The 13,267-nt window shown below is 56.8% G+C and overlaps 2 protein-coding genes and 1 long non-coding RNA gene across 3 annotated transcripts; 1 reads left to right on the plus strand and 2 right to left on the minus strand.

The window, feature by feature from the left end:
• Positions 1 to 5,422: 5,422 nt before the first annotated feature.
• On the minus strand, positions 5,423 to 6,179 carry LOC136788005 (uncharacterized). The gene is made up of 2 exons (XR_010827024.1): positions 5,916 to 6,179; positions 5,423 to 5,656 (listed from the first exon to the last, which is right to left on the minus strand). It is a non-coding gene; the product is annotated as an uncharacterized lncRNA (long non-coding RNA).
• A 1,566-nt stretch (positions 6,180 to 7,745) lies between these two features.
• On the minus strand, positions 7,746 to 10,069 carry LOC136787969 (RIMS-binding protein 3C-like). Its single transcript, XM_066985414.1, has one exon. It carries the CDS (start codon positions 10,067 to 10,069, stop codon positions 7,763 to 7,765), a length of 2,307 nt encoding a protein of 768 aa, XP_066841515.1. The 3' UTR covers positions 7,746 to 7,762.
• A 744-nt stretch (positions 10,070 to 10,813) lies between these two features.
• LOC136787970 (RIMS-binding protein 3C-like) lies at positions 10,814 to 13,120 on the plus strand. Its single transcript, XM_066985415.1, has one exon. It carries the CDS (start codon positions 10,814 to 10,816, stop codon positions 13,118 to 13,120), a length of 2,307 nt encoding a protein of 768 aa, XP_066841516.1.
• The last annotated feature ends 147 nt before the right edge of the window (positions 13,121 to 13,267 follow it).

Raw genomic sequence — 13,267 nt, forward strand, 5'->3', positions numbered from 1 at the left:
CTCTTGCCCACAGCCAGCCGACTGGATTTGGGGCTGGGGGGTGGCAGAGGGAGGGCGCTGTGGGAGTCCTGATGCTGTGCCAGCACGGCTCAGCAGTAGACAAAACACATTGGTGCAATATCAAGTCAGTTCTAGCCAGAAGTACAGAGCATAGTGCTGCATGGGCTGCTGTGGGAAAGGTTGAGTCCATCCCAGGCAGACCCAGAACACCATACCCACCGTGGTGGGGATGGTATGACCAGGCAGGGTCTAGAGGGGTGGCTGGATCCCCACTGAAAAAGTCGTCAGGGGGCTGTGGAAAGGCTGCTCAGCCTGTAACTTGTGAAGCTTCTGCTCCCTGCTACGAGCTGCTTGGAAAGGCCCGGCTCTTTCAGAACCCACTTTCCCCTTTGGACCAACGGCCCAGGTGTGCTCGGGGCAGCGGTCTGTGCCAGCTGTGACGCATTTCACACCATTGCTGCTTCTGGAAGCCTGCTGCAGGCCCACCGTGCCTGCTGCCGCCATCGTTCACCCGGCTCTGCCACAAGCACCTTGTTTCTCCTCAGGTGTGGCCTCGAGTGAGCTGTCCCCTCCTGGCTGCCTGCAGGAGAGCTTCAGGGGCCTCAAAGAGAAGGCTCTGCTGGGCTCCGCTGTCACTTTGCCCTTTGGAACAAAAGCGCAAACCTGCGCTACAGCACCGCCGTCGTGCAGCCATCTGGGAGCACAACCAACAGGCTCCCTGAGAATCCCCCGTGCCCCCCAGCGTGCCCCCCATTTTCACTCGCCTGTGCCCCCACTCCCATATGTCCCCCTTTCCCCTCACTATTTCAACTCCCATGTCCCCACCAGTAGTTTCCCAGTGAGCTACGTCCACGGGGCCTGAGGGAACCGGTGGACTTGCTAAGCCACTGGCCATCATACAGGAGAGGCTGTGGAAGTCTGTTTAAGTAGTTCCCACTGACTGGAGGAGAGGAAACATAGCCCCCATTCTAAAAAGGGGAAAATGGAAGACCTGGGAGCTACAAGCCTTCCTCCCTTTGTGGGGGTGCACAGCCTTCACCACCCACTGTCCGTCGTACCTGAGAAGTTGTTGCTGAGGGCTATAGAAAATAAGGAGGCGATTGGTGACAGACAACACGGCTTCACTCGGGGCAGATCATGCCTGACAAATCTGGTGCCCTTCTATGATGGGGTTGCAGCATTGGTGGGTAGGGAAAGAGCAACGGACATCATCTACCTGGACTCGTGCAAAGCACTTGCACTGTCCCCCATGATCTCTAAACTGGAGAGACATGGATCGGATGGACGGACAACTCGGTGGGTAAGGAATTGGCGAGATGGTTGCACTCAAAGAGTAGCGGTCAGAGGCTCAGTGTCCAGGCAGAAACCAGTAACGAGTGGCATTCCTCAGGGATCTGCATATTGACCAGTGGTCAGTAGCACCCAGGGGTGGGTCACTGCCCCCCATACCTGGATTTACCCCAGTAAATGCCCTGGTTCAAAGCGCGTCCGTGCTGGCATCTCCTTCGGGCTGCGGGACACGAGCAGGGCCCAGCTGGGCTGTTTGAAATGCATCTTTTACTGTGCCTACAAGCCCTCCAAGCACCCCCGGTGTAGCTCCAGCACCGCCTGTTCCATTCAGTCCAGGGCCTTTGCTGGAGAGCTGCAAGTGCAGGGGAAACATCTCCCCTTGGCCTCCCATGGGGCAGGCTGTAGCGTGAGTGTGGGGGGGATGAGGACGACCTGAATGCATGGGGACACCCCAGGCTGGCAGAGCTGATTTCTGCTTGTGCTGTTTATTATTACTGGGATGGAACAGAAGAGGTGTTTTTAGAAACAGAATCCTAGAATGCTTTGGGTTGGAGGGGACCTTAATGACCACTGACCTTAAGGACACCCCCCCGCAGTGCCGGCTGTAGTGTGCCCCCCCCAGGGCAGGCTGTAGTGTGTGAGTGTGGAGAAGAGATCGACACCTGCCTCTGCATTTGTCCTCCTCGGGAAGTTGTAGAAAGCAACGAGGTGAACATGTCTCAAAAAAACAACAAAAAAAACCCAAACCTGTCTCAAAAGACCGACCTTGCGGTTTGGACAAGAGCCATGGAGCAGCTGAGTCTGTACAAAGGCAGGGGGTCGGCTAGTGGTGATGAAGAAGAGCCACCAACCTTCATCCCCACGACCCCCCGACGACCACCACCAGAAGGCACTGCGCGCGGGGATAGGTTATGCATATGTATAGGCATATTGGGAAACTTCATGCCTATGTAACTCTTTACTGTCTATAACGCAAGCAAGTTGCCGCGTTGGGGTGCGCATGCCTTTGGGAGCTGTCCCGCATGTGCCTGGTGCTGAAATAAACCACATACCTACTTTATAATTCATTTGCTTTGAGTTGTGGAGTTCTTCCACGAATCAGTGTCATAAGCAGCAATTTTCTATCCAGAGAGGCCTCTGTCTGCTCTCACCTGCTCCAGATCATGCTTACTGCCTGCAGCACTTGCTTGGCACCAACACAGGCAGAGAGCTAGGAGCAGGGCTGAGCGTGAGGGAGAGGCCAAGCCCTGCAGCTGCTGCTTGCAGCTCATCTCTTACTCTCAGGAGCACCGGGAACGGATGGGAACACCTCACTAAGGTGGCCTTGTCCCACGCCAGTGCACACAGCCTGGTCAGAGACGTGAGAGATGCAGAAGGGGTTCTGAGAGCAAGCCCATTCCCCAGTATCCCAAGCACGGGGAGAGGAGAGCCGCATGAAGGGAGAGCCAGTGTTGGGCTGGGGCATGAGCCCCCTGTCAGGCTCTTTCTCACCTGCATCTTGTCATAAGTCTTGGCAAAGACTTATGCAAGTCTTTGTCCGAGTCTTTTCAAAATGAGGGGGGTGTAGCTGCTTCTCCCTCAGGCGGTGGTGGCTTCTCCCATTCTCTTGCTTGTCAGAGGCATTCTGGGGTGATGTGGAGCTCCACAAGAGGAAGCGGCTCGGGCACCTGCTTCACAGAGTGCCTGTGGGATGGATGAGCTGTAACTGATGAGAACAGCCCCAAAGGCCTCCAGCCGTGGCCTGCTCCCCTGTACTGCGTCTGGCTGGGATAGAGTTAATATTCTTAATAGCAGCTTGTAAGGTGCTGTGTTTTAGAGCTGTGGCCAAAACGATGCTGGTAGTGCGCTGAAGTCGTTCGCTTTTGCTGACCAGTGTTTGCACAGCATCGAGGCCTTCTCTAGTTCTTTTACACCTATTTTTACACCTATTTACACTATATTTGTCTATTACACCCGCCCCTCGAGTGAATGGCCGTGGGGTGAGCCAGAGGTTGGGAGGAGACATAACCAGGCAGAGCAACCGTACTAACCAACAAGACGTTCCACGCCATGTAATGTCATGCTCAGCAATAAAAGGGTAAAAGAGGGGGTTTAGAGAGTTATGCAACACATCCTTTCCAGGATTGGTCCCATCACTGGGGATCGGTCATTTTAGAATAGAATGGAATAGAATAGCTCGAGTCGGAAGGGATCGTCAAAGATCATCCAGTCCAACAGCTGAACCACTCCAGAGTTAACTAAAAGTTAAAGCTTATTATTGAGGGCATCATCCAAATGCCTCTCGAACACTGACAGGCATGGGGAGTTACCACCTCACCAGGAAGCCTGTGCCAGTGTTTGACCACCCTCATGGTAAGGCAGTTTTTCCTCAGGTACAGTCTGAACCTCTCCTTGCGCAGCTTTGTGCCATTCCCGTGCATCCTTTCATCGGTTACCAGGGAGAAGAGATCGACACCTGCCTCTGCATTTCTCCTCCTCGGGAAGTTGTAGAAAGCAATGAGGTGGCCTCTTTGCCTTCTCTTCTCCAGCCTAGACAACCCAGGTGACCTCAGCCTGTCCTCACAGGACGTGGCTTCCAGCCCTTTTGCCAGCTTTGTTGCCCTGCTCCGGACACTTTCAAGGACGTCCACATCCCTTTTGTGTTGTGGAGCCCAGAAGTGCACACAATACTCAAGGTGAGGCTGCACACGTACTAAATACAGCAAGAAAATTAATTATTAATTAATTAATTAAGATAATTAAATGCAGCAAGACAATTAACGGCTGGCTTTACTGGGTTGAATGCACTCCAGAATGCATTTTGCCCTCGTGGCTGCCAGGACTTGGCTGCTGGCTCACGCTGAGCCTGCTGTGGAGCTGCACCTCCAGAGCCCGTTCTGCTGAGCTGCTCTCTCCAGCCACTCGTCTCCCAGCCTGTGCTTGCATCCAGCATTACGCTGTCCCAGGGGCAGCACCTGGCAGCTTCCGTTGTTGAACTTCATGCCGTTACTAATCTCCCAGTGTGCCAATCTGTCTAGATCCTTCTGCAAAGCCTCTCAGCCCTCCACGGAGTCAACGGTGCCTCCCAGTTTAGTGTCATTGGCAAACCTGCTGAGGACCCATTCCTCTCCTGCACCTAGATCTTTGATAAACATGTTGAAGGTAATTGGCCCCAGAACTGAGCCCTGGGGAAGACCGCTAGAGACTGGCCACCAGCCAGATGTAGCCCCACTCACTAAGAAACTTGAGGTTGCGCGCCAAGAAACGTTTCCCGCATCGGGACAAGAGGTTCCCAGCAGGCCCAACAGACCTCTCATTCGTACAGCAGGCCAGCGTGTATGAGTTGTGCGCTCAGTAGTGCCCAGATAATGATGGGGTGTGCCAGGCCCCTGTGTGCACTGCACCCTGTAAGGCTGGGCTGACTTGTGGTCACACTGAGGTCTGTTTGATGCCCTCTGCTAGCCCCACACACTGGTAAGCTGCCAAGCAGCCATTCAGCAGGCATATTTGGCTTTGCTCCATCACTGTTTTCAGCAATAAATCTATTGCTGCTTCTCTCTTAGGAGTGAAGCGCATCATTCCTTTTGCGACACATGGACGAGCACAGATTTCTGAGCTGGGATTCAGTGCTGCTGCCCACTGGGACATGGCTGTCACTGCTCTGGGGCTGGTGCCAGAAGTGAGTTGTGGAGGGACGCTTCCCAGCCCTCCATTAGCACCCAGGGGTGGGTCACTGCCCCCCATACCTGGATTTACCCCAGTAAATGCCCTGGTTCAAAACGCGAGGAGCTGTGAGGACCAGTTCAGTCCTGACTTGTTCCTACCATCTTCTTTAAACCCTTCCCTAGACTCTATGCCATGCTGGGAACAGCAGCCCCCGCTCAGCATTGGGGTGAGGGGCTGCTCACCCCATACATATCCACTGCTCGGGATAGCAGGCAGGTGAGGAAGCTGCCATCAGCGCACCCCAGGACCCTCCCGGATTGCTGATGTCTTGCGGTGTTATCCCTCCAGCACACAGATGGTGCTTGAAGTCCCCTGGGAGGACGGGGCCCTGCAAACGTGAAGTTTCTCCTACCTATCTGTAGAGGGACTCAGTACTTGTTTTTTTCCTGGTCAGTTCCCTTTCTTGCACAGGCACAGAGGAACTGGGTAGAGCAGCCTCGGTTTTATTTAGAGGAGATGTCAGTGGGGCAGCACGCCCTCACTGACCAGAGACGGGGTCTCTTCAAGGAAGTGTGCCAGGTCAGTGTAGGTGTCTTCTGGCAGCACTTGAAGCAGCAGGTGGTAGAAGAACTCCCGGTCGTAATAGGAGGCGTAGAGCACCGCGACACCCAGCATGAAAGTGACGGCCAGCTCCACGCACAGGAAGATCAGGCAGAATGTCCTGTGGGGCAGAAAAAGAGCTGGAAAAAGGGCAGGCTGGACGCATCCCGCACCCATGCCAGAGGGGGCTGTTCTGGGAGCCCCACAGGCTGCCCCTCCAGGCATTTCTCATTGCTCATTCGGACAGGCTTGGACGTGAGCCTCCACAAGCCCAGGAAGACACCTCGGCATTGGGCAAACACGCCGCAGCAGGCGTCCTGGCCATCCCAGTCGCTGCAGGGGAACCTGGGTGGGCACAGGGCACCTGAGGGGACACTCACCACAGCCAGGAAAAGGCACCTCTTCTCCTCGCCAGTTCCTCCGTCTTCTGTAGGTCAACACAAGGTAGGGACACTTGTCAGGCCCCACCGCACAGTCCGGTTCAGTACCCCACAGTAAATGCCAGTAACACACAGTACCCCAGTAAATGCCCTGGTTCAAAGCGCGTCCGTGCTGGCATCTCCTTCGGGCTGCGGGACACGAGCAGGGCCCAGCTGGGCTGTTTGAAATGCATCTTTTACTGTGCCTACAAGCCCTCCAAGCACCCCCGGTGTAGCTCCAGCTCCGCCTGTTCCATTCAGTCCAGGGCCTTTGCTGGAGAGCTGCAACTGCAGGGGAAACATCTCCCCTTGGCCTCCCATGGGGCAGGCTGTAGCGTGAGTGTGGGGGGGATGAGGACGACCTGAATGCATGGGGACACCCCAGGCTGGCAGAGCTGATTTCTGCTTGTGCTGTTTATTATTACTGGGATGGAACAGAAGAGGTGTTTTTAGAAACAGAATCCTAGAAGGCTTTGGGTTGGAGGGGACCTTAATGACCACTGACCTTAAGGACACCCCCTCCCAGTGCCCCCCCCAGCACGCCCCACAGCACAGAACCTTCCAGAGCGCCCCCCCCCCCCCAGCCCGGCCCTGCCTCAGCTCTGCCTCCCGCCTGAGGGTGGTGAAGGCTCTGCACCCCCACAAAGGGAGGAAGGCTTGTAGCTCCCAGGTCTTCCATTTTCCCCTTTGTAGAATGGGGGCTATGTTTCCTCTCCTCCAGTCAGTGGGAACTACTTAAACAGACTTCCACAGCCTCTCCTGTATGATGGCCAGTGGCTTAGCAAGTCCACCGGTTCCCTCAGGCCCCGTGGACGTAGCTCACTGGGAAACTACTGGTGGGGACATGGGAGTTGAAATAGTGAGGGGAAAGGGGGACATATGGGAGCGGGGGCACAGGCGAGTGAAAATGGGGGGCACGCTGGGGGGCACGGGGGATTCTCAGGGAGCCTGTTGGTTGTGCTCCCAGATGGCTGCACGACGGCGGTGCTGTAGCGCAGGTTTGCGCTTTTGTTCCAAAGGGCAAAGTGACAGCGGAGCCCAGCAGAGCCTTCTCTTTGAGGCCCCTGAAGCTCTCCTGCAGGCAGCCAGGAGGGGACAGCTCACTCGAGGCCACACCTGAGGAGAAACAAGGTGCTTGTGGCAGAGCCGGGTGAACGATGGCGGCAGCAGGCACGGTGGGCCTGCAGCAGGCTTCCAGAAGCAGCAATGGTGTGAAATGCGTCACAGCTGGCACAGACCGCTGCCCCGAGCACACCTGGGCCGTTGGTCCAAAGGGGAAAGTGGGTTCTGAAAGAGCCGGGCCTTTCCAAGCAGCTCGTAGCAGGGAGCAGAAGCTTCACAAGTTACAGGCTGAGCAGCCTTTCCACAGCCCCCTGACGACTTTTTCAGTGGGGATCCAGCCACCCCTCTAGACCCTGCCTGGTCATACCATCCCCACCACGGTGGGTATGGTGTTCTGGGTCTGCCTGGGATGGACTCAACCTTCCCCACAGCAGCCCATGCAGCACTATGCTCTGTACTTCTGGCTAGAACTGACTTGATATTGCACCAATGTGTTTTGTCTACTGCTGAGCCGTGCTGGCACAGCATCAGGACTCCCACAGCGCCCTCCCTCTGCCACCCCCCAGCCCCAAATCCAGTCGGCTGGCTGTGGGCAAGAGGTGGGGAGGGGGCATTGCCAGGGCAGCTGACCCAAAAAGACCAAAGGGATAGTCCATACGGCAACGTCACGCTCAGCAATAAAAGCTGTGGAAGGGGAGGGAGAAGGGGGGGAGACACAGGGGACACAGATTCCTTGGTCAAGATCTTTATTTATTCCTCCGATTCCTCCGTTTCTTCCTTCCTCTCCTGCTGCAAGATCTCAGCTCATCATCGCTATCCTGCAGGAGATCACGTAGCTCTGGAGGCACAGTTGTCACCAGGTCATCGTCTGAAACTTCTTCTACCAAATTAGAGGGGACAAATCCTCTCGTGCCATCCGTCAGCTCTCCCACAAACCAGCCGTCTTCATCCATGTCTCCATAGACATAAACGTATTCTCCCGCAGTCAGAGGAAGCTCTGCTTCGGGGTGCTCATTAGGACCCTCGAAAGGATCGTAGCTGTATCGAGCTAAAAATTTTCGAAGTTTTAGCGATTCTTCTTCCGAGGACTGCAGGATGAAGGACACATGCTCTGCTCCTGCTTCTTCGTTCCCATGCACAGGGCCCTGGTCTGAAAGAAGGCGGCACCCAGGACTGTTGTGTGCGGCATCTGATGTCCAGGTGCTTGTGTGGGATGCCGGGACCTTGGTTGCCTCCTCAGAAACATCAGAGCTGTCTTCGCGGTTGCAAAGGTCATGGGACTGCTCTGCATAGGCCTGTGCTGTGGGAGAAGATGTCACCTGTGGTAGTCCTGAACCGACACGGTTGGATTCTTTTCTTTTTTCTTGCTCAAGTTGCTGAGAGAGCAGCTCCCATTGTTGACTTTGGTGCTGATTCTGTTTCTCTAATTCTCTCAGCTGCGCTTGAGACGCTTGCGTGTCTTCCTCATGTGTCCTTCTTTGCTCTGCCCAAGCCCTCTGCAAATGCTCAACTTCCTCTTTCTTCTTCTGCAGCAGTCGCCTTGTTTCCTCGAGGTCGTTCTCCTGTTGTTGCCTTCGTCCTGCCAGTTGTCTCATGGCTTTCAGTTCACAACCCAGATCTTGCAGTCGTGTTTGAAGACGTTTGGCCTCTCCGATGGCAGAATTTCGCTGCTCTGTCACTTGCACGAGTTTCCCCTTCAGAGCAGCGTTGTCAGATCGAACCTCGTCTATCCGCTCCTTCTGCCCACGGAGCTGAGAATTTTCTTCTGCGCGCCTGGCATTTTCATTTGTCATCTCTCTCAGACGCACTTTCAGCTCCTCGTACCTTTGCTGCAGTCTTGAGCGTTCCTGATCCAGGTTCCTGTGAGGCCTAAGTTTTGTCCCAGCCTCGGTTTCCGATTCCCCTCTCTGCTGCTGGTCGACCTGCTCTGTCTTTGCAGCAGTCTTTCCAGATTTCAGGTCGGTCTCTTTCAGTTGCCTGGTGTTTTCTTTCAGGTGCTTGGTAAGGAGGCCTAGCATACTAGTCTTCTGCTGGAGCCTCTCCACCTCCTCCCCCAGTTCCAGAGCGCTTTCCTTCCCCAGAAGGCGGGTCTCCTCTTGAAGGACACCGCATTGCCTCTGCAGGTCCTCCAGGGCATGCTGCAGATGAGCTTTCTCCTGCAGCAGCTGGCTGTCTCCACTGCCAGGTGGGCAGGCCTCTTGTTGCGCTGCCACCTGAACACCCACGTCTGTGACCGCCCGCCCGCAGCTCTTCCCTTCTCCCTGGAGGTGAGCTTTTAAGCTGGAGTGGGTTGTCTGCTGCCCTCCTCCCCCAGCAGCACCAGATGCACCGGGGCTCTTCGAAGAGCAGGTCCCGGTGGTCCCTGCGCCCAGGCGAGTCTGCAGGCGGTGCCAGGCCGCAGCCCTGTCTTCGCTGTGGGAGGCAGACGGCCTCCCCTCAGCCTGCTCCAGGATGTACTGCTGGAAGAGCCTTCTCTGCAGTTCCAGTTCATTTTGGAGGCTTACGATGCGGGCGGTCTGCTTGCTGTCCTTCCGCCAGTGGAGCTGCCTGTGGACCTCCTGCAGCTTGCTGCGGGCCTCGCTGCTGCTGCTGCAGCCGTGCCTCACCAGCTCCTCGGCCAGCTCCTGCTGCAGGTCCCGCGCCTGGCGGACGGCGTCGTCCCGCTGCTCTTGGAGCAACTCCTGTGCCTGGCGCCACTCGGCCTCCTTCTCACGCAGCAGCTGACGGATCTCTGTTGCCCGCTGCTTCTGGCTCAGCTCCCACAGCCGCTGCAGCTCCCGTGCCCGTTGCTGCTCCCATCTGGAGCGTAGCTTCTCAGCCAGAAGCTGCCGCTCCTGCTCTGCCATCTTCTTTATCTGGCGGGTTTCATCAGCAAAGCGGCGGTGCAGCTCCTGCGAGTGGAGATGCTCGGCCTCCAGCTGGGCCCGCAGCGCCTCCAGCTCCTGCCTGTGCTCCTCCTGCTGCACAGGCCTGCTGGGGGGTCGCGCTGGGCCCCGACGGGATGAGGGGTGACTGTGCGCCACGGGCCCCTGGCCCACACCACCCCGGATCATGGCTTAAGGATTCAGAACGATGAACGTTCACCAAACGCTGCCAGCAATAGCCACCAGCGATCGCACGGCCTGGACCTCTGAGGGACAGCAGCCTCTGAGCCCTCAGCAGACACCGGCTCCCAGCACCGCGCAGCAGCAGAGGTCGCCTCTGCCACTGGCCCGGCCTGGGCGAGCGCGGCCTTATATAGTGTCCGGGTGATGGCGTCATAGAGGAGGGATGACGTCATATGACCTTATATGGTGCGTGCCCGCCCGGACACACCCCGACAGCCTCAGCGCAAGGGGTGCAGAGGAGGGAGGTGAAGGGTTGTTAACGAGTGCAGACGGAGCCCCCGCGCAGGTGCGCAACGAGAATGTGTCTGTGAGGCCTCAGGCACGGGCACAGCTTACGGGTCTGGGCCACGTCTGTCCTTTAGTGTGGGAAGCGTGGTAGTGATGACATACAGCATTACACAGCCATTAGCATGGGTTGTTAACGAGGGTTAACAACCCCTAGAAGGGTTGTTAACGAGGTCATATGACGTCATCCCTCCTCTATGACGCCATCACCCGGACACTATATAAGGCCGCGCTCGCCCAGGCCGGGCCAGTGGCAGAGGCGACCTCTGCTGCTGCGCGGTGCTGGGAGCCGGTGTCTGCTGAGGGCTCAGAGGCTGCTGTCCCTCAGAGGTCCAGGCCGTGCGATCGCTGGTGGCTATTGCTGGCAGCGTTTGGTGAACGTTCATCGTTCTCATCCCTTAAGCCATGATCCGGGGTGGTGTGGGCCAGGGGCCCGTGGCGCACAGTCACCCCTCATCCCGTCGGGGCCCAGCGCGACCCCCCAGCAGGCCTGTGCAGCAGGAGGAGCACAGGCAGGAGCTGGAGGCGCTGCGGGCCCAGCTGGAGGCCGAGCGTCTCCACTCGCAGGAGCTGCACCGCCGCTTTGCTGATGAAACCCGCCAGATAAAGAAGATGGCAGAGCAGGAGCGGCAGCTTCTGGCTGAGAAGCTACGCTCCAGATGGGAGCAGCAACGGGCACGGGAGCTGCAGCGGCTGTGGGAGCTGAGCCAGAAGCAGCGGGCAACAGAGATCCGTCAGCTGCTGCGTGAGAAGGAGGCCGAGTGGCGCCAGGCACAGGAGTTGCTCCAAGAGCAGCGGGACGACGCCGTCCGCCAGGCGCGGGACCTGCAGCAGGAGCTGGCCGAGGAGCTGGTGAGGCACGGCTGCAGCAGCAGCAGCGAGGCCCGCAGCAAGCTGCAGGAGGTCCACAGGCAGCTCCACTGGCGGAAGGACAGCAAGCAGACCGCCCGCATCGTAAGCCTCCAAAATGAACTGGAACTGCAGAGAAGGCTCTTCCAGCAGTACATCCTGGAGCAGGCTGAGGGGAGGCCGTCTGCCTCCCACAGCGAAGACAGGGCTGCGGCCTGGCACCGCCTGCAGACTCGCCTGGGCGCAGGGACCACCGGGACCTGCTCTTCGAAGAGCCCCGGTGCATCTGGTGCTGCTGGGGGAGGAGGGCAGCAGACAACCCACTCCAGCTTAAAAGCTCACCTCCAGGGAGAAGGGAAGAGCTGCGGGCGGGCGGTCACAGACGTGGGTGTTCAGGTGGCAGCGCAACAAGAGGCCTGCCCACCTGGCAGTGGAGACAGCCAGCTGCTGCAGGAGAAAGCTCATCTGCAGCATGCCCTGGAGGACCTGCAGAGGCAATGCGGTGTCCTTCAAGAGGAGACCCGCCTTCTGGGGAAGGAAAGCGCTCTGGAACTGGGGGAGGAGGTGGAGAGGCTCCAGCAGAAGACTAGTATGCTAGGCCTCCTTACCAAGCACCTGAAAGAAAACACCAGGCAACTGAAAGAGATCGCCCTGAAATCTGGAAAGACTGCTGCAAAGACAGAGCAGGTCGACCAGCAGCAGAGAGGGGAATCGGAAACCGAGGCTGGGACAAAACTTAGGCCTCACAGGAACCTGGATCAGGAACGCTCAAGACTGCAGCAAAGGTACGAGGAGCTGAAAGTGCATCTGAGAGAGATGACAAATGAAAATGCCAGGCGCGCAGAAGAAAATTCTCAGCTCCGTGGGCAGAAGGAGCGGATAGACGAGGTTCGATCTGACAACGCTGCTCTGAAGGGGAAACTCGTGCAAGTGACAGAGCAGCGAAATTCTGCCATCGGAGAGGCCAAACGTCTTCAAACACGACTGCAAGATCTGGGTTGTGAACTGAAAGCCATGAGACAACTGGCAGGACGAAGGCAACAACAGGAGAACGACCTCGAGGAAACAAGGCGACTGCTGCAGAAGAAGAAAGAGGAAGTTGAGCATTTGCAGAGGGCTTGGGCAGAGCAAAGAAGGACACATGAGGAAGACACGCAAGCGTCTCAAGCGCAGCTGAGAGAATTAGAGAAACAGAATCAGCACCAAAGTCAACAATGGGAGCTGCTCTCTCAGCAACTTGAGCAAGAAAAAAGAAAAGAATCCAACCGTGTCGGTTCAGGACTACCACAGGTGACATCTTCTCCCACAGCACAGGCCTATGCAGAGCAGTCCCATGACCTTTGCAACCGCGAAGACAGCTCTGATGTTTCTGAGGAGGCAACCAAGGTCCCGGCATCCCACACAAGCACCTGGACATCAGATGCCGCACACAACAGTCCTGGGTGCCGCCTTCTTTCAGACGAGGGCCCTGTGCATGGGAACGAAGAAGCAGGAGCAGAGCATGTGTCCTTCATCCTGCAGTCCTCGGAAGAAGAATCGCTAAAACTTCGAAAATTTTTAGCTCGATACAGCTACGATCCTTTCGAGGGTCCTAATGAGCACCCCGAAGCAGAGCTTCCTCTGACTGCGGGAGAATACGTCTATGTCTATGGAGACATGGATGAAGACGGCTGGTTTGTGGGAGAGCTGACGGATGGCACGAGAGGATTTGTCCCCTCTAATTTGGTAGAAGAAGTTTCAGACGATGACCTGGTGACAACTGTGCCTCCAGAGCTACGTGATCTCCTGCAGGATAGCGATGATGAACTGAGATCTTGCAGCAGGAGAGGAAGGAAGAAACGGAGGAATCGGAGGAATAAATAAAGATCTTGACCAAGGAATCTGTGTCCCCTGTGTCTCCCCCCCTTCTCCCTCCCCTTCCACAGCTTTTATTGCTGAGCGTGACGTTGCCGTATGGACTATCCCTTTGGTCTTTTTGGGTCAGCTGCCCTGGCAATGCCCCCTCCCCAC

The sequence above is a fragment of the Anser cygnoides genome, chromosome 32, assembly GCF_040182565.1.
Source record: "Anser cygnoides isolate HZ-2024a breed goose chromosome 32, Taihu_goose_T2T_genome, whole genome shotgun sequence".
NCBI lineage: Eukaryota > Metazoa > Chordata > Aves > Anseriformes > Anatidae > Anser > Anser cygnoides.

What these genes read in the sequence shown, in the direction of transcription:
- LOC136787969 (XM_066985414.1), bottom strand. Translation starts at nt 10,069, where the DNA reads ATGATCCGGGGTGGTGTGGGCCAGGGGCCCGTGGCGCACAGTCACCCC.
- LOC136787970 (XM_066985415.1), top strand. Translation starts at nt 10,814, where the DNA reads ATGATCCGGGGTGGTGTGGGCCAGGGGCCCGTGGCGCACAGTCACCCC.